Consider the following 20,276-nt stretch of genomic DNA (forward strand, 5'->3'; position numbering starts at 1 on the left):
AGAAAAGGGAATGTGGAGGTGCTGGTGCTTGTTTCCGGTTTCTGCTCTTGCAAGGCCCGTGAGGGATTGAGGGGCAGCACTTGCTGTAAAGCCCTGTGTCTGCATTGACCCAGAGAGGATCCTAATTGAGATGAGATTTCCCCGACTTCCTTGGTAAAGCAGCATGAGCACGTTATTTTATGTCATTTAATTTAAAATGATGCAAGCACACTTTTTGTAGGAGAGGTGAAATCTGTGTATGGGGACGGTCCCTGACAGACAGGGTGGCATATGGAGACATCTGTGTGGCAGGTCTGGTGGAGCCATGGAAGGACCAGGGCAGGGCACACACCCTCCTAATTGATCTCTACTTTGGTTTCTCAGGATGGGCCTCCTCCAGGCCTAGGCCGAGTGATTGGTGAGCTGGGAGAGGACGGGTGGATAAGAGTCCAGTGGGACACGGGCAGCACCAACTCCTACAGGATGGGGAAAGAAGGAAAATATGACCTCAAGCTGGCAGAGCTGCCGGCCGCTGCACAGCCCTCAGCAGAGGACTCGGACACAGAGGACGACTCTGGTGGGTGACTCAGGAAGGCGTTTAGTCCAAGGCAGCCCATAAACTGTCCAGGTGCTGGCTGCCACCACTGTCATCTGGGCATTAGAATGGGATATCAGGACGCACCTGCAGCTGGTACTCTGTCCTCGGAGCCTGCTGTTTAAATAAGCTCCTGGGCACCTCTTATGCATGTGCGTGGAGTGGCTGTGGGATCTGACGATCTGGCTGGAACTGACTTTCTGCATTTTCCTCTCACGTGTGCATGTGCCTCTCTTTGAGAATGTGGTGGCCAGGCCGGGGCAGCTGCACCACCAGCGAGTCTCATGTGGTTGGTGCTGAGCCTGCGTCTGAGGGAGTGAGCTGAGGCCTGGTGGCGTTGCCCTGCGATCTCGGTCCATCGCCGCCTCCTCCAGTGAGAGGCCCTGCCCAAGCACACTCCACCTGCCCTCTGCCTTTACCTTTCCTCTGCGGTCCTTGACTCTGAACTCTTCCTGTAATGTGGAGTTAGTCAGCACTTTATCGCTTCTAGGGAAGCAGAAGTGAGAATTCAGGGGTGGACCAAGAACGCTGGATCCTATCCAAGGAGATCCAGGTTGTGGGAGGAGGTTTCGTGACATTTCTTACCTGTTCCTAAAAGACATGTGAAGCTTCACATGGCTGGGCTTGGTAAGACCAACCAAGAGGCTGGGGCTGCCTCCCAGCACCGCGGTGCCCACCATGGGTGCAGTGTCGTCAGGCTCAGAAACGGCTGTGACAGTGACCATGAGACCTTAGAAGGTGCACTCAGTAGAGAGTAGGTGGTGTGGGGGCTGGAAGAGGCTGTGCCACAGCAGACCATCTGGGCTCGGAGCACACAGCTCAGATCCTGATGCCACCACCTTCGGCACATCACGTCTGGGGCCTGGGTCCCTCAGGTGTGAACAGAAGTGTTGCCTGCTGCGTAGGCCTGTTAGGAGTGATGTATGTGGCACCTGGAACCCTGTCCCTGAGGGTGGTTGTGGTGCTGGCCGCCAGCGTCCAGCCTATAGCATACTGCCTCACACCAGGCACTGCTTCCTCTCAGCCCACTTCGCCTGCGGGAAGCAGGTCTGGCTCCCTGCCTGTGGCCTTTCCCCATAGGGATGTCAGAGCCTGGGCAGGGGTGGCCCCGTGACAGAGGGCGGCCTCATTTGCCACACATCTCCGCATCCCAAAGCCAACCAAACTGGATGCACGAGCATCTGGTCGCCCCACTCCACAGATGCTGGTGCTTTGTCCTCGTCCAGGACACAGCCTGCTCATCAGAAACTAGTGCTTGACATTTGATAAGTTGTCGTTCTAAAGAAGTGAAACCTTGGAATCATTTATTGCTTCTGAGTTATATGCTAATGTTGTTTTGAGAATTATTATTTAAAAGATTCTTGAGGAAGATGGGAACAGAAATAGTAGGGTGCACGGTTAGTGCATCCTGAGTTCCATCTTTTCTTGTAAAGATCTGTTTCCCTTTCCAAAGCAGAAAAGATGACAGTTTGGGAGGTCAAGGTGGGAGGACTGTTTGACCCAGGGAGGAGGTCAAAGCTGCAGTGAGCTATGATCGTGCCATTGCACTCCAGCAGAGAGACCCTGTCTCAAAGAAAAAAAAGAATGCAAAAATCTCTGTACTTTTAATTTTGCGTGAACCTAAAACTGCACTAAAATTCAAGTCTTCAAGAAAACAAGAATGTAATATTAAAGCTATTAAATTATGTGCAAGACTATCTTCCAGTTTTACTTGGGAATATAATTTGTTATTTTGATTTTTTTTTTAGAAGCCGAACAAACTGAAAGGAACATTCACCCCACTGCAATGATGTTTACCAGCACTATTAACTTACTGCAGACTCTTTGTCTGTCTGCCGGAGTTCATGCCGAGATCATGCAGAGCGAAGCCACCAAGACTTTGTGCGGACTGCTGCGAATGTTAGTGGAAAGCGGAACGACGGACAAGACATGTATGGAATGAGAGATTGAGGGCCCAGGGAGTCAGCGCTGGGGGCCGCACGCTTGTCGTGTCTGGGTGTCAATGTGGGTGGGTGTGAATGTGTGTGGATTTGTTTCCTGTGGCTGCTGTAATAAAGTACTACAGACTTGGGGGCTTACACAGCAGTAGTTCTCATGGTTCTGGAGGCCGGAAGGCTGAGATCAAGGGTGGTTCCTTCTGGGGCTGTGAGGGAGAAGCTGCTTCAGGGCTCTGCCCCAGCTTGTGGAGTTTGCTGGTCTCTTTAGCGTTCTTTGGCTTGTAGAGGTGTCACCCCGATCTCTGCCGTCATCTTCACATGGCATTCTCCCTGTGTGTGAGTCGCCTCCAAATCTCCTCTTTTCATAAGGACATCATTCAATCTCATCAAACTAAGTACATCTGCAGCGACCCTATTTCCAAACAAGGTCACCTGCCGAGGTACTGTAGGGGTTTGGACTTCAACATATGAATTTTGCAATTCTGAATTCAACCCACAACACTGGTTTCAAACAACAGATTTGTTCTCTCAGAGTTCTGGAGTCCAGAGGTCCCAAATCCAGGTGCGGGTAGGGCCGTGCTCCCTCCACAGGCTCTAAGGGAAGGTCCTTCCTTACCTTGTCCAGCTTCTGGGAGCTCCAGGCTTCCTTGGTGTGGGGACGCATTGTGCCAGTGTCTGCCTGCGTCTTCACATGGCCCCTGCCGCTGTGTTCTGCATGTCCTTTTCTGCCTCTGAAAGGACTCTTTCATTGAGTTTGACTCTAATCCAACATGATGTCACCTAAATTCTTACCTTAATGAGGTCTACAGAGACCTCATTAAATAAGATCATATTCTGAGGTTCTGAGTGTATGTGAAGTTGGGGGACAGGCACAGTTTAATCCGTAAAGTGTTTGTGTGTGGAGTGTAAGTATGAGAAATGTGAACTGAGGGAGTGGGGTGAATGTGCATGTGACTGACAGTGAGCCCCTGTGAGTGTGGGTGAGGATGTAGACATGCTCCAGTGTGTGGGAGGTTGTGTGAGAGCATGCGTGTATTAGTGGTGTGCCAGAGTGTCCGCACTTATTGATGAGAGTGAGTGTCTTAGCGGTTGATGGGCAAGTGGCTGAGCATGTGTGTTGCAAGTGTGGCGGTGTGTTTGTAGCGTGTGGTTGTGTGTGTATATGTATGCATGCATTTATGTGAGTGGTGTGTGTGTGTCCATGAGAGCATGTGAGTGGGCAGGTGAAGTGGGAGTGAGAGCGCCAGTGCATTGAGCCAGTGTGTGTGTGAGGGTGAGCACGAGGGAGGCATGAGTGTGAGGGGATTACTGGGTGTGAATGAGACGAAGTGTAAGTGAGGCTTGGTGAGTGTGAGGAAGTATGAGTGGGTGGCAGGCACAAGTGTAAGTGTGCGATTGAGGGTGAGCATTTGTGTAAATGTGAATGCCTTGTGTCAGTGTGAGCACGAGTGACGTGTTATTGTGAGTGCGTGTGCATGAATGTGAGCATTTTGCTTGTGTCAGTGAGTGGGAGGTTGTAACAGTGTAGGTGTGAGTGTCAAGTGAGCAAGTGTGTGGGTACAGGTGTGAGTGGGTGAGTAATCGGTTGTGACTAGTGTTTAGGAGTGTGAGTGCATCTGAGTTTCTGTATGCATTGGGAGGGGTAAGTGTATGTGAGAGTGCATAGGAGTGTCAGCTTGCATCTTAGGTTGTGTGTGCATATGTGTGACTGGGATTGTGTCTGTGTTAGTGATTGCGACAGTGGTGTGAGTGCACCTGAGAGTGTGAGGGTGGGTGTGTGGATGCCCGTGGGTGTGTCTGAATAACTTCGTATGGGTGTGAGTGTGAGGATGCGTATGAGGGTGTGAGAGTGTGTGTGAGCGCATACGAGTGTGCTGAAGGAAGGCAGGTATCCTCATAGGATTGGATAGCTGAGGGCAGGGTGGGGAGGTGGGAGGCGAGAGCAGGTCCTGTGGGGCTGTGGGTGGGGTCCCTCAGGAGGGCCCAGCCTCCAAGCCTCAGCCTCCGTTCAGGGAGTAGTGGAGTCCTGGAGCCAGGGGGAGCAGAGGTGGGCCCACTTGTGCCACAATCCAATGGTGTAAACCTAGTGAAAACCTTTCCTTTTGTTAATGCAGATATAGTAAAGTTAGATTGGAAACTTACGGTGCAGATTAAATATAAGCAAGATTGTGGAGATATTTAAAACGAAATGAAAAAAATACAATAGATGCACTCTTGCAAATTAACTGCTATTTGAATTATAGATCATTTTCCTGTTGGCTAGAAACAATACATAGCTAAAATTCCCTAACTACTTTTACTACACATACTTAGAAGGTTTTAAAAATGCCTGTAGTCCCAGCTATTCAGGAGGGCGAGGCAGGAGGATCACTAGAGCCCAAGAGTTTTAGACCAACCTGGGCAACATAGTGAGAGCCCATCTCTAAAAAAAAAAAAAGAAAAATTCAGAAATGTTTCTTGAACTAACTTAAAAGTCGTCTTCCACTTCTCACTTTGAATTTGAATTAATTTACAAACTGCAATATATTTGTAAAGGAGCTTACTGTAGAAAATAAAATAGTAAGTTGATAAAAAAGTAAGGATTTACATTTAGGGATTTATCTTTAGGGACTTGTTACCAAGCATGTCTGTTTTCCCTCCTGCAGCTTCTCCAAACAGGCTGGTGTGCAGGGAGCAGCACCGGAGCTGGTGCACGCTGGGGTTTGTGCGGAGCATCGCTCTCACACCGCAAGTGTGTGGCGCCCTCAGCTCCCCGCAGTGGATCACGCTGCTCATGAAGGTCGTGGAAGGGCATGCACCCTTCACTGCCGCCTCGCTGCAGAGGCAGGTAATGTGCTGCCAGGCAAAACCAGTTCCCTGAGAGAGGCATCCATGTACTGAAGTTCCCTGCCCTCGGAGTCAGGGGCCTTTATTCATTAACGAGTACAGAAAGGGTCTAGAAGTGACAGGATAGATTTTCTGGAGGCAAGGGGCAGAGGTCCTTGATAATTGGTAAGTCACTAACCTTTAGCTTACCTGCTTTTCTCTTCAGTGGTAAATCCTGCAACTACGCACTCATCTGCTTCACAGAATTTGTAGTGTAATTGTCTTAAGAATTAAACTAAAAATAATTCTTTTTTAATTAAACACATGCATCTGTAATGTTGCTTTTTTCTAAAGTCCCTGACAATCCTAATCACTAATCAACTTCAGTGTAATTACCGGCTGTAAAATAATGAATCTCAAAATTTTCACATGATTGCTTGCATTATGAGAACAGAAAATAAAGAGAGGCCGGGCACAGTGGCTCATGCCTATAATCCCAGCACTTTGGGAGGCCGAGGCAGGTGTATCACGAGGTCAAGAGTTCGAGATCAGCCTGGCCAACATAGTGAAATCCTGTCTCTACTAAAAATACAAAAAAAGTGAGCTGGGCTTGGTGGTGGGTGCCTGTAATCTCAGCTACTTGGGAAGCTGAAGCAAGGAGAATTGCTTAAACCTGGGAGGCATGGGTTGTAGTGAGCTGAGATCGTGCCACTGCACTCCAGCCCAGGCAACAGGGCGAGACTCTGTCTCAAAAAAAAAAAAAAGGTAAAGAGAAAATAACAATCTGTAGTTTCTTAATCAGATTTTTTTTTAATGCTTGTCGTTTTAAATTGTCTTTTATCAGATCTTAGCTGTGCATTTATTGCAAGCAGTCCTTCCGTCATGGGACAAGACCGAAAGGGCGAGGGACATGAAGTGCCTTGTGGAGAAGCTGTTTGGCTTCTTGGGGAGCTTGCTCACTACCTGCTCTTCCGACGTGCCGTTACTCAGAGGTGGGTGGCTGTCTCCCTTCCCCGTGCCCTGGTGAGGAGCGGCGCAGCAGCTCCTCCCCTTGTTTCCTCCGCAGAGTCCACGCCCAGGCGGCGCAGGGCGCGCCCGCAGGCCTCGCTGACCGCCACGCACAGCAGCACACTGGCGGAGGAGGTGGTGGCGCTGCTGCGCACGCTGCACTCGCTGACTCAGTGGAACGGGCTCATCAACAAGTACATCAACTCCCAGCTCCGCTGCGTCACCCACAGCTTTGCAGGAAGGCCTTCCGAAGGGGTGGGTTTGTGCACTCAGAATTAATTTAGTTGAATGGTAAACCCGTAGGGATTGGGCAGCCCCGTGCGTGTCCCTGGTCGAGCTCGCTGTTTGGTCTGCACTAGGCCCAGCTAGAGGACTACTTCCCCGACTCCGAGAACCCTGAAGTGGGGGGCCTCATGGCGGTCCTGGCTGTGATTGGAGGCATCGATGGTCGCCTGCGCCTGGGCGGCCAAGTTGTGCACGATGAGTTTGGAGAAGGCACCGTGACTCGCATCACCCCGAAGGGCAGAATCACCGTGCAGTTCTCCGACATGCGGACGTGTCGCGTGTGCCCACTGAGTCAGCTGAAACCAGTAGGTGAACTTGTGCTCGGTTACTGTACGATAAGGGGATTCAGCTTTACGCTAGAACCGGGCACCACCACTAGCATTTGAAAGAACTTGATTCTGGTACTTCAAGTTTGCCTTCCAGGAAGCTATGTGAGCTTGTGCTTCTGTGGTAAGCAGAGCCTGTCTCACAGGGCACCTAAAGCAGTGGTTCGTGTGTGTTTCAGCCTCAGAGACACGAGGGCTTTAGCAACCTGGAAGGTACCGTGCATCTATGAGGTAGTTCTAATTATTTTAAAATGTGAATTTATGAAGTTCACTTTTTATTGAACAACTCGTTTTAAAAAAACTTAAACATGTTTCCTTTTAAAAAAAACAACCTTTCTTCCTGTAGAAAATGCATAGTTGTTTTGAGTGACATGACTCAATGTAGCAGCTACTGTCAACTTAACCTGTGAATCAGGGATACACAGAAGGAGCCATTTACATTATTTTCATGTAGCCCAAGTGCAATCTTACTATATCTTTTTCTTTTTCTTTTTTTTTTTTTTTGAGATAAGAGTCTTGCTCTTGTCACAGGCTGGGGTGCAATGGCACGATCTTGTCGGCTCTCTGCAACCTTTGCCTCCCAGGTTCAGGCAATTCTCCTGCCTCAGCCTCCTGAGTAGCTGGGATTACGGTGTGTGCCACCACGCCTGGCTAATTTTGTATTTTTAGTAGAGACAGGGTGTCACTATGTTGGCCGGGCTGGTCTCAAACTCCTGACCTCAGGTGATCTGCCCGCCTTGGGCTCCCAAAGTGCTGGGATTACAGGTGTGAGCCACTGTGCCTGGCCTGACTATATTTTCTATAAAGTACTCTTTTTTATTTTTATAGGAATATATACATGTTGTAGAAAACTTGAAGTATATAGAAAATACCTGAGAAGATAGTAACCACCATACTGATGTAATTATTGTTGACAGATTTGTAAAGAAAAATTAATGTAGATTATACTTACTATATGTGTAAGTCTGTATCTTGCCTTTAATATCATTTTAAAAACTGATTATTCTCAGCTCTAAAAAGGCTTATGGGTATGTGTGGCATTTCAGGATTAAGCCCATGGTTTTGATGACTTTCAGAATGTTTCATTTGTTAGTCATATTGGCCGCATGCTGACAGCTTCTGTGTCCTCTCCAGCTCCCTGCTGTGGCCTTTAATGTGAACAACCTGCCCTTCACAGAGCCCATGCTGTCTGTCTGGGCTCAGTTGGTGAACCTCGCTGGAAGCAAGTTAGAAAAGCACAAAATAAAGAAATCTACTAAACAGGCCTTTACAGGTCAGTACATGGTGCTGCTTGATGAAATAGCTGCCGTCTTAAATTCATGTTGTTTGTACAGTGTTCTTTCACGAGTGAGTTCACAGGCCTGCTAAAGTCCTGGGGTTCACGTGGGCTCACCATTTGTTGAGTTGCAGTTGGGAGTGTAACCCTGTGTTCGTGGTAATGACTGTTTTCAAGTCAGCCTTCGTCACCATGCTCGGAGCCACACTTAAAGAACCCCATGGCTCACACCCTCTTAGTGTCACCCTTTATCCCAGAAGAAAAGTCTGTGTTCACCTCTTCTCTCCTCCCCTCCATCCCAGGGCCCTGTGGCCCAGTCACCCTGTTGGACCATGGCTCATGGCCTGTTCCCTGCCAGATCCAGGGGCCTCTGTCCTGGAAGCCACCTGGCTTGCTTGTGGCATTCAGAGTGGCTGAGACTGTAGCCTTGCTTGGCTCTGCCTTCCTTTGGGTCTAGAATGCAGCTCTCCCGAGTTTCTTTCTGTGTTCCTAGGGAGTTCTTCTCTCTGCTTGTTCTTTATATCCTGGATGTTCTCATGGCTTCACTCATAACTGTGGCATATTCTGTCCACCCTTCTTGAGTTTTCTCCCCTCTTGCTCCCACAGACCTACGATTGCTGCTTTAGCATTTATGATGTAAGCACTTTCAACTCTGGATCTCCCATTCACATCTCTGCTTGGAGGTGCAGTGCATGTAAATCGCAGCACGTCCGAAATTCAGCTGACCTTCTCTAGTAGCTGCCATTTCCCATTGTGGTGAATAAACCTGTCTGCCAGTTAAGTCGAGCCAGTGCCCGAGTGGCACCTGTGGCCCTGTTTCCTTCCCACCCCATGCTCTCCGTGCTGCTTCTGTGGCGTCTGATAAGCCTTGGGCATTGCTGCGATCTTCATCAGTTAAAGAGCTAGTAGAGCCGACAGATTCTCTCAGAGGAGTCTTAGAAGAAGAGTGAAAGCAGCTGAAACTTCAGCAACTTGGGGAACATTTGCTCATATTAATAGTAGCTAACATGGTGCTGTGTATAACCATTGAATCCTGCGTCCCATCAAGTTAGGTGCCTGGAGAGCAGGGAAGGAAGACCCAGGAAGCAGAAGGTGCTTACCCAGAAGCGCCGAGTGTAACACTGGGAAAGGCGAGCCCGTTGTCACAGACAGTGTGTGGTGGGCGGATTCCTGAAGGGCAGAATGTTACTCACCGCCATGTGGCAGAGGTTTGCTGAGGGAGTCTGAGCAGGGCACGCTCTTCTCACTGGATCTCTCCTTCCACAGGACAAGTGGACCTGGACCTGCTGCGGTGCCAGCAGTTGAAGCTATACATCCTGAAAGCAGGTCGGGCGCTGCTCTCCCACCAGGATAAACTGCGGCAGATCCTGTCTCAGCCAGCTGTTCAGGAAACTGGAACTGTTCATGCAGGTATCTTTTTAAAAAGTTCTTAAAGCTTTATAAGAAAAGCAGTAGAAAGTAGACAAAGGATGTGAACAATCAGTTCATAAAAATGGACATAGATGGCTTATAAATATACAAGAAAGACAAGTGGCCTCCTAGCAACCACCAACTGTGGATAAAATTGTCATCGTCATCTTATAAGACAAGACAGAGGGCATCTGGTGGGTGGGGAGGGAAAAAGGTATTTTCATGCCTTCCCGTTTAAAGTTTGGTGCATGGGTCAGCAAAATTGATGGCACACGGGTATGTGTTAGAAATGCAGACTCCAGGCTGCACCCCAGACCATAGAAATAGAACCTGTATTGTAACAAGAAGAACCTACGCTGGTTCTTCAGATGCACATGAAATAGCACTCCATGAACACGCTGCTGCTGGGAATTTCAGTTGGTGTAGCCGTCTGATAAGCGTCTGAAGAAATGAGACGGACTTTGAAATTCATACATGTAGGTATGTGTTTATATACTTTGATACAGCAAGTCTTTCTGTGGGACTTTATCACACGAAGAGGCATGTAAAGATAATATGTTCACCAGCCGGGCATGGTGGCTCATGACTAATCCCAGCACTTTGGGAGGCCGAGGTAGGCGGATCACGAGGTCAGGAGATCGAGACCAGCTTGGCCAAGATGGTGAAACTGCATCTCTATTAAAAATACAAAAAGTTTGCCGGTCATGGTGGTGGACACCTGTAGTCCCAGCTACTCGGGAGGCTGAGGCAGGAGAATGGCGTGAACCCGGGAGGTGGAGCTTGCAGTGAGCCAAGATCGCACCACTGCACTCCAGCCTGGGGACAGAGGGAGACTCTGTCTCAAAAAAAGAAAAAAAACAAAGCAAAAGTTAGCGGGACATAGTGGTGGCCCATGCCGGTAATCCTAGCTACTTGGGAGGCTGAGGCAGGAGAATCACTTGAACCTGGGAGGCAGATGTTGCAGTGTGTGCGGAGTGCAATTGTGCCACTGCACTCCAGCCTGGGCGACAGAGTGAGACTTTGTCTCAAAAAAATAAGTAAATAATGTATTCAGCAATGTCGTTATGGCCTCCTTTTTGGTATTGTTTTTATGTTGATAAACTGTAGACACCAAAATACCCATTCTTATATTGTGTATCCATACAGTGTAATATCTTGGTGCCATTCAAAATGATGGTACATAATAGAGTCTTCCCTCAGTATCCATGTGGATGAGTTCCTAGACCCCCAGTTATACCAGAATTCACTAATGCTTAAGGCCATTCTATAAAATGGTGTAGTATACGCATATAACCTATGCACATTCTCCCAAATACTTTAAAAATATAAGTGATATGTAGGCCGGGTGTGGTGGCTCACACCTGTAATCCCAGCACTTTGGGAGGCTGAGGTGGGTGGATCACAAGGTCAGGAGATCAAGACCATCCTGGCTAACACAGTGAAACTCCATCCCTACTGAAAATACAAAAAATTAGCTGGGTGTGGCGGCGGGCGCCTGTAGTCCCAGCTACTCGGGAGTCTTGAGGCAGGAGAATGACCTGAACCTGGGAGGCGGAGCTTGCAGTGAGCAGAGATTGCGCCACTGCACTCCAGCCTGGGTGACAGAGCGAGACTCTGTCTCAATAAATAAGTAAATAAATAAATAAATAAATAAAATGATATGTAAATAGTTGTTAACTATTTTTTAAAAAAAATTTGTATTTTTAAGAATTGTTTTACTTATTTCTGAATATTTTTGATCTGTGGTTTGTTGAATCTTTGGATGAAGAACCCATGGCTATTGAGGGCTAGCTGTATATGTTTAGTGCCATGGAAACATGAAAATGATAAGTAAACAGAAAAGCACATTGCTATGTGTATCCGTTTATAGATATGCCATAGTTCATCTGTTTAGCAAAATAGTGACACAGTAATCTTTGGTGGAATTTAGCTGTCTTTATTTTCTTTATATTTCTCTATATTTAGTTTTCTAGAATGAGCTTGTGTCACTTTTAATAGAAAAAAACAAACGTTTTTTGATCACCTACTATTGAAAGACATTATGCTAAGTGTTTTGGGGAGAAGTTCTTTTCTGTGATCATTGCTCTCTGGAGTTTGGATGAGGAGAGGAAGCGAATGCAGATAGCTCTGTCTGTCCGCGGGGGCGGTGAGGTGTGAGCGGTTCCACAGGCCTCTGTCTGTCCGCGGGGGCGGTGAGGTGCGAGCGGTTCCACAGGCCTCTGTCTGTCCGCGGGGGCGGTGAGGTGTGAGCGGTTCCACAGGCCTGTCTGTCCGCGGGGCCGGGGCGGTGAGGTGCGAGCGGTTCCACAGGCCTGTCTGTCCGCGGGGCCGGGGCGGTGAGGTGCGAGCGGTTCCACAGGCCTCTGTCTGTCCGCGGGGCCGGGGGCGGTGAGGTGCGAGCGGTTCCACAGGCCTCCGTCTGTCCGCGGGGCCGGGGGCGGTGAGGTGTGAGCGGTTCCACAGGCCTCTGTCTGTCCGCGGAGGCGGTGAGGTGTGAGCGGTTCCACAGGCCTCTGTCTGTCCGCGGAGGTGGTGAGGTACGAGCGGTTCCACAGGCCTCCGTCTGTCCGCGGGGCCGGGGCGGTGAGGTGTGTGAGTGGTTCCACAGGCCTCTGGAGCCAGTGGCAGATGAGCACTGCACAGGCAGCCTTTGAAGGCTGTGGCGGACACATGCCGGCAGACAAGCCTCTGCTGGTGGTGGAGCCAGGAGGAACAGGAGTAAAAGTGGCGAGTCTTTGGAAGCGTGTTGAGCAGCTCTGCTTTGCGTGGAGCCCAGGGTTTGTTGATAAGTGGTGGGGCTGAAACTAGACGGGTGGTTGACATCCTGTTACAGAGTACCTTGGAGACCAGGGTGAAACTTGAGGCCCACTTGGAAAGCTGTGGTAGGGGCCACATGGTAAGCGTTGACCTTCGGGTGATACAGCTGCTAGTAAGGTATAGGAGTATCTGAAACGGGAGATGACAGAGATGGAGATTTGCTCCTGTGTCAGGTGATGAGGGGGAAGGCATGAAAACGGAAAGAAGATTCTGGTGGAAGGAGGGTGCCATCCACTGTGATGGTGTAGTCTTGGAGATGACAACTTTGTGGGGAACCAGCAAAAAGTGGAAGATGCCTGCTGTTTCAAGCTTGAGTTGAGGGGAGAATAGTGAGTAGTGCGTTTGAAAAAAATAAGCAAGGCCAGTCGAATGTGGAGTTTGTGGGTTTGTTTCTTAATCTTAAGAGGAGAGGATGCTATGAAATTAATTTTAAACCTGCTGAGGGTGAAAGAAAGCGATTGAAAGCATAGAATCAATCAATAGCAGAGGTTGTAGGGAACGTGAAGATTTCCCAGTTGTAGAGACTGAGAGATTGGAGCCCGGGAATTGGATTGGCTGTTCTGTTCTGCGCTCAGCCCGGGGAGCAGTTACCGCAGACCTGAATCAGGATTATCAAGGCTGCTTTGGGCCGAGCAGGGACTCCGGACAGAGCTAGATTGACAAAACTGCTGTGCACCTGTTTCTGTACATTTTTATGGGAACACAGGCACACCACTTGTTCACACATCATCTCTGGCTGCTTTTGCTCTACAGTAGCAGAGCTGAATAGTTGGGACAGAAACTGTACAGCCCATCGGCCTAAACTATTTACTCTCTGGCCCTTTAAGAGAAAGATTTCCAGCCCCTGGTCTAGTTAGCCGAAATTGTCACTGAAGAAAACCAGTACATGCAAATGCTGTGAGTGCCTTGATGAGTACCTAGATTGTGTGCAGTGGGCTTCAGGGCAGTGAATCTCCCTAGGGCTGTGTCAAACAGAGTCCTAAAGGCTGCACCTAAAGCTACTCATAACAGACAAAGAGCCATCTCCCTGAGCACATAACACATTTGGAATTGGGGTCACTTAATGATCTCAACAAGGCTTAGCTAAAAAAGCTACAGCTAGAAATATGCACGTGGGATGTGTCTGTGTCGGGGTTTGAAGCTGTGAGTGAACATGAAAGAGTGTGTAGGCCAGGCATGGTGGCTCACTCCTGTAATCCCAACACTTTGAGAGGCCAAGGCGGGCGGATCACCTGAGGTCAGGAGTTTGAGACCAGCCTGGCCAACATGGTGAAACCCCATCTGTACTAAAAATAGAAAAATTAGCCTGGCGTGGTGGTGTGTGCCTGTATTCCCAGCTACCGGGAAGGCTGATGCAGGAGAATTGCTTCAGCCAGGAGGCAGAGGTTGCAGTGAGCTGAGATTGTGCCACTGCACTCCAGCCTGGGCAACAGAGTGAGACTCCATCTCAAGAAAAAGAGAAAGAATCAGACCAAGTGCAGAAATCTGGAAAGGAGCATTTGTTGGCTCTAAGAGACAGATGCCCTAATGAAGGACAGACAGAGACCAAAAGCAGGCAGTGAAAGTGGTTTAGAGTCTAGTTCTTTTTTTTTTTGAGTTGGAGTTTCCCTCTGTTGCCAGGCTGGAGTGCAGTGGCGTGATCTCGGCTCACTGCAACCTCCAACTCCCTGGTTCTAGCAATTCTCCTGCCTCAGCCTTGCCAGTAGCTGGGATTATAGGCACGCAGCACCACGCCCAGCTAATATTTGTTTTTTTGAGATGGAGTCTCACTTTGTTGGCCAGGCTGGAGTGCAGTGGCATGATCTCAGCTCACTGCAAGCCCCACCTCCCGGGTTCACGCCATTCTCCTGCCTCAGCCTCCCGAGTAGCTGGGACTACAGGTGCCCGCCACCACACCTGGCTAATTTTTTGTATTTTTAGTAGAGACGGGGTTTCACCGTGTTAGCCAGGATGGTCTCAATCTCCTGGACCTCGTGATCCGCCTGCCTCGGCCTCCCAAAGTACTGGGATTACAGGTGTGAGCCACCGCGCCCGGCCTAGAGTCTAATTTTTGTTTGATGTCTGAACCTTGAAGATTTTGGTTTTCTATCACATAATGAGGCAGAAGTCATACCTGATTTAACATGCTCAATGCATTTCCTTTAACAGTAAAGTGGTGTTCGCAGTTGAAAATAGAATCTTACACATGTTTTGTTTTTAAATTCAGATGATGGAGCAGTGGCATCACCTGACCTTGGGGACATGTCTCCTGAAGGGCCACAGCCCCCCATGATCCTCTTGCAGCAGCTGCTGGCCTCGGCCACCCAGCCGTCTCCTGTGAAGGCCATATTTGATAAACAGGAACTTGAGGTACAGCCAGGCAGCCTTGAAAGTTTTTAATCCACAGTACTAAATTGTGAACAATTTTTTTCTAGATGTATACTTTCTTAAGGATCTATTCTGAATTTTAAATGATAGTATGCAAATAATTCTAATGATGCATTAGGTTTTAACCATGTTTGTGCATAGTCTGCAGAAAATTATAATACTAAAGACGGAGAGGGTTGAAGTTTAACCTTATTTTGGATTTGTGTAAATCATTAAAAAATATTAACTAGATGCAGCATGGGTTAAATGCTCACATCTTCATGAAGGGATCTTTTTCCAGGAAGTAGAGTTATTCAAAGAGGCTCATCAGGACTCTGGCACCCACTTGTTTGTTTCATTCACTCAGGAGCCTCTTTGGGTGTGCTCTGGTGCCGCCAGCCTCTCAGCTCTCCCCATGCTGTGGAGCAGGTGAGGGCAGTGGCGAGGCGCACTGTCAGGGCTATAGGCTGTTCCCGCAGAAGAGGCCACGTGATTGAGTGTAAGAGGGATGGGAGCTTTCATGGCTGGCAACATAGAGGATTAGAGATGTTCCTGCTGTGTAATACATTAAAAATCTGGGTAAAATATCAAAGACAAAAATAAAACTGTCAGTATTCAGTTTGGCAGTCAGAAATTACCCTAACAGAAACCCTCAGCGAGCAGGGCCCTTCTCGAAGCAAGGGTCCAGGTGAGGCAGCCTCTGCCTTGGGCAGGTGGGAGCCCTCCCCCAGTCCTAGAATGAGCTGGAAAGATGGTGGGGGGTGCAAAGGGAGAAAGCAAGAGACGAGTGTGGGCAGGAAGGGAGGAGGTTGGCCGTGAGCTCTTCCGAACTCCAGCTTCTTCTCAGGTCTGGGAACCTCTGAGGTGAAGGTTCATTTCAGAGGGCCTGGTTGTGTTTCCAGCCTCCCTGGCAGAGATAAAGAGAAGACTTTATCTCAACTTGCTGAGCAAGTTGAGAGCGCGTGGGGTGGTGCACAGCCTGCAGTCATGCTGGGAGATGCCGAATGTTAACACCTAGAAGGCCACGTAGAGTTGTCTTTCAGGAATTGCAAAGGACTGTTGTACCAAAAAGAGACCTTCCGCTGTTTTCTCTCCATGGATTCCGATGGAAAGTCGTTGTTCTTATCTCTTCTTTTGTATGAAATGTCTTTTTTCTCTGGTTGCTTTTCGTATTTTCTGTTATCTTTGGTTTTCTGCAGTTTCACTGAGCTGGGCTCATGTATGCCATGGTGGCCCACCCCACCCATCCCACCATCCTCCTTGAAATTTGCTTAAGCTGCTTGCATCTTTGGCTTGATTTTTGTTCCCTTACCAAATTTGGAAACTTTTGACTATTGTTTTTTCCCCTATCTTGCTCCTTTTGTTCTTTTCTGGAAATACTCTTATACATCTGTTACACTGTTAGTGAGTTCCTTTTAGGATTTTAATAGAAAGTCTTTTTTCTCATTGTTAGTAGCTTGGTTAGTTTCTCTTGATCTGTTTGAAAGGTCAAGATGCTTTGCTTTGTTGGGCCTAATCTGTTAAGTCCATCCAAGAAATACTTTATTTTATATTTCTCACATCTCTTATTTCCATTTGGCTCTCATTTAATAGTTTTATATCTCTTCTGATAGTTGCTATCGTCATCCCTTAAGTCTATCCTTTTTTTTTATTAGACGGAGTCTTGCTCTGTCACCAGGCTGGAGTGCATTGGCATGATCTCGGCTCACTGCAACCTCTGACTTCTGGGTTCAAGTGATTCTCCTGCCTCAGCCTCCCGAGTAGCTGGGACTACAGGTGCCCGCTACCACGCCCGGCTAATTTTTGTATATTTAGTAGAGCTAGGGTTTCACCATGTTAGCCAGGCTGGTCTTGAACTCCTGACCTCATGATCCACCCACCTTGGCCTCCCAAAGTGCTGGGATTACAGGTGTGAGCCACCACACCTGGCCAAATCTGTCTTTTACTATACTTTTTTTTTTTTTGAGACGGAGTCTTGCTCTGTTGCCCAGGCTGGAGTGCAGTGGCCGGATCTCAGCTCACTGCAAGCTCCGCCTCCCAGGTTCACGCCATTCTCCTGCCTCAGCCTCCCGAGTAGCTGAGACTACAGGTACCTGCCACCTCGCCCGGCTAGTTTTTTGTATTTTTTTTAGTAGAGATGGGGTTTCACTGTGTTAGCCAGGATGGTCTCGATCTCCTGACCTCGTGATCCGCCCGTCTTGGCCGCCCAAAGTGCTGGGATTACAGGCTTGAGCCACCGTGCTCGGCCTACTATACATTTTAAAACATATGATAGTTATGTTGAATTTCTTGTTTGCTAATACTAATGTCTGCCCACCTGTTGGTGTGCTGCTCTTTGCAGTTTTTTTTTTTCCTTGATTATAGTCAGTTTTTGGTGGTGGTTCTTCACATATGTGAGAATTTTGATTTCATTCTGGACTCTTTGGACATTACATTGTATTGACTCTGAGTTCCTCCTCTGGAGAACGGGGAGTTTTCTTCTCATAGGCAGTTCAGTACCTGGCACTCCTTGATCCTGAGGTGGCTTGGTGCTAGGGTTTCTGATAATTTTTTATATGCCCTTAGCCCTGGTTGTGAATCCTTAATTCTCAAGGATTTAGAATCTCTTTTGGGCTTCACTGGAAGCTCTGACATTCTCCTCCCTACCTCTAGTTGGTTGAGCTTGAGCCTCAGGTGCTGTCCTGGCCCTGGGCAGCTGGGGAGCCCCTGCAACCTTCCAGCAGTCCCTTTGTGCGGAGCCAGGCTCTTCAGAGGTGCTTCAGCTGAGATTCAGCTGTAGATAAGTGGGTAGTTCGTCCGAACATTTTGTGGTTTTCCCTCTGCGGTTTCTTTCTCAGGCAGGCTTTCCCTCGCATTCTGGTTGCTCTGGCAGGCGGGACCCCAGCCCCTGCAGTGCAGGAAGGTGCACTGTCTGTGGTTAAACGTGCATCTTGCCTGCAGGCTTCTCTGCGTCACGGGTTGTGCTCATTTTATTGCTGATTGCTTCAGCTATTCTCCGGTGCCCTCAAGCAGTTTTATAGAATATTTTATCCAGAGTTCATGATTATTATCAGCCAAGGGTTGGTCCAGTGCACCCTAACTCCCCGTTATCAGAACCAGAACTCTTGGCTCAATCTGGCTCTGAATTTTAAACTTTTAGCATGAAAACTATCACTTCCAAGTTACCCAGACTTCACTGCAGAACCCTAGTCTTTGATACTTCTGAGCACTGGGGGATTCCACAGTGTCCTCGGTTTCTTCCTGATTCCTTCCTCACATGGTCAGTTTAACAAAATAGCAAGTCAGTGCTATGAGAGCAGCTCGGGAGGGGGACTAGAGAATTGCAGACAGATGAGGGCAGTGCTGTTTGCGTTGTCGGTGGGGAGTTCCCAGCTGCAGAGACGCAGTTTAGATGTTCACTGTTTCATTGCAGTGTGTTTCCCAACTAATACTTTTTTATTTCTCTTATTTTGTAATACCTTGTTTAACCTCACTGTGGTTATTTAACCCTTGAATAGTTGGGGGTTGGTTTAATGGTACATGAGAGTCCTGTGTCATTTCTGGCCTGTCTAAAACACAGGTGCCTGTGGTCACCACCGTGCCCAGTTAAGGCGGGGGGAATGCCTTTCTCCCTGCTCCCACCTCAAGCCCCTGTGACTGCTCGCTTAGGGCTGTGATGACATTTTCCTTAATGGACATTGATACTTGGCTAATTTAGTAGGCTCTCTGTCTGCTGAAACAGGAAAGTTATTTTACCACCAAGTATTTTCTCTGCATTAAACTGCGAAACTTGGCTTTGTCATTTTCTAACATGTTTTAGGAACTCACTGAAAAACGCACATGTGAATGTGGGCTTTCTAGACTTGCATACTGCAGTTCACAATAGAAGGCCATCACCCCCGTGTTCCTAGACTGTGTAAGCTAGCCGAGGGCACTTCCCAAACCTCCTAGGACCCTCTTGTCTGCCTAGGCTGCTGCACTGGCCGTGTGCCAGTGCTTGGCTGTGGAGTCCACTCACCCTTCGAGCCCAGGATTTGAAGACTGCAGCTCCAGTGAGGCCACCACGCCTGTTGCCGTGCAGCACATCCGCCCGGCCAGAGTGAAGAGGCGCAAGCAGTCTCCCGTTCCCGCCCTGCCCATTGTGGTGCAGCTCATGGAGATGGGATTTCCCAGAAGGAACATCGAGTTTGCGCTGAAGTCTCTCACCGGTGCTTCCGGGAATGCATCCGGCTTGCCTGGTACTTCATTTTCCTGGCCTCTGCTTGCGTGTGTGTGGGTTCCCGCTTCAGGGCTGTTGGTTCATAGTAGCCTGTGGTGGGCTGTGTGTGCTTCTCTTAGGTGTGGAAGCCTTGGTCGGGTGGCTGCTGGACCACTCCGACGTCCAGGTCACGGAGCTCTCGGATGCAGACACAGTGTCCGACGAGTATTCTGATGAGGAGGTGGTGGAGGACATGGACGATGCTGCCTACTCCATGGTCAGTGCCTCCTGTGTGACCGCCTGCACCTGGGCCGCTGTCTGTCTCGCGCTCTGACAATCTTACACCTTGGCTTTCTCTGTCTCTTGAAAGAACTAACTGTACCTACTGTGGACTGTTTCATAAAACCAACTTATGGTATTGCCGGGCACAGGACAAAGCTGTGTTTCACTCTTGAAGACGTGATTGGGTTTCTATATCATAATTACTTTTAGCTTTAGAACAGACCCTTGTTCAAACATCTAATGATCTTCAGTAGCCATTAGAAGATATTTTATTAAAATACCATGTTTTGACACATCAGTTTCTGACCCGAGTAAATTGTTCATAGGATTAATTTGGAAGTGCCTTGGAAATTTTGTATACTTGTAGCTTTTGAGATCCATGTCTGCCTACTATGCTACTGCTATTAGTCTTTTTTTTTTTTTTTTTTTTTTTTGAGATGGAGTCTTGCTCTGTCACCCAGGCTGGAGTCCAGTGGCCAGATCTCGGCTCACTGCAAGCTCCGCCTCCCGGGTTCACGCCATTCTCTTGCCTCAGCCTCCCAAGTAGCTGGGACTACAGGCGCCCGCCACCTCGCCCGGCTAGTTTTTTGTATTTTTTTTAATAGAGACGGGGTTTCACCGTGTTTGCCAGGATGGTCTCGATCTCCTGACCTCGTGATCCGCCCTACAGGCTTGAGCCACCGCGCCCGGCCTATTAGTCTTTTTTAAATGAAGATCTGTATAGGGAAAATAAGGGATTTCATCCTCTACTTTTTAATATTTTAGATTTCACAGACTTATTTCTTTTTGAGTAGGTTTATCGAGTTGTCCTTTTTTTTTTTTCTTTGAATGTATTTATCTCTTGTAGTCTACTGGTGCTGTTGTGACGGAGAGCCAGACCTACAAAAAACGAGCTGATTTCTTGAGTAATGATGATTATGCTGTATATGTGAGAGAGAATATTCAGGTGAGTAATCGTCTTAAGCTGGAGCCTCGATCCGTTTTTCATTCAGCAGATATTTGAGTATGTCCTATATGCCAAACATCAGTGGAC

General features: G+C 48.3%; 1 protein-coding gene across 4 annotated transcripts in view; it reads left to right on the top strand.

Annotated features, from left to right (window-relative positions):
* The window catches only part of HERC2 (HECT and RLD domain containing E3 ubiquitin protein ligase 2), a 220,595-nt gene that overhangs the window by 108,212 nt on the left and 92,107 nt on the right, over positions 1 to 20,276 (top strand). For all 4 annotated transcript variants that reach the window (XR_012414636.1, XR_012414637.1, XM_065547623.1 and 1 more), the window contains exons 37-48: positions 364 to 556; positions 2,323 to 2,505; positions 5,157 to 5,338; positions 6,161 to 6,308; positions 6,383 to 6,579; positions 6,684 to 6,914; positions 8,070 to 8,208; positions 9,478 to 9,621; positions 14,645 to 14,787; positions 18,734 to 19,001; positions 19,102 to 19,238; positions 20,091 to 20,189. Coding sequence is in view for 2 of the 4 variants with exons in the window: in XM_065547623.1 (XP_065403695.1) it covers positions 364 to 556; positions 2,323 to 2,505; positions 5,157 to 5,338; positions 6,161 to 6,308; positions 6,383 to 6,579; positions 6,684 to 6,914; positions 8,070 to 8,208; positions 9,478 to 9,621; positions 14,645 to 14,787; positions 18,734 to 19,001; positions 19,102 to 19,238; positions 20,091 to 20,189 (2,064 nt within the window). In the remaining 2 variants the exon portion in view is untranslated. The remainder of the gene's footprint in view (positions 1 to 363; positions 557 to 2,322; positions 2,506 to 5,156; positions 5,339 to 6,160; positions 6,309 to 6,382; positions 6,580 to 6,683; positions 6,915 to 8,069; positions 8,209 to 9,477; positions 9,622 to 14,644; positions 14,788 to 18,733; positions 19,002 to 19,101; positions 19,239 to 20,090; positions 20,190 to 20,276) is intronic.

The sequence above is a fragment of the Macaca fascicularis genome, chromosome 7 (genome assembly GCF_037993035.2).
Source record: "Macaca fascicularis isolate 582-1 chromosome 7, T2T-MFA8v1.1".
Lineage (NCBI taxonomy): Eukaryota > Metazoa > Chordata > Mammalia > Primates > Cercopithecidae > Macaca > Macaca fascicularis.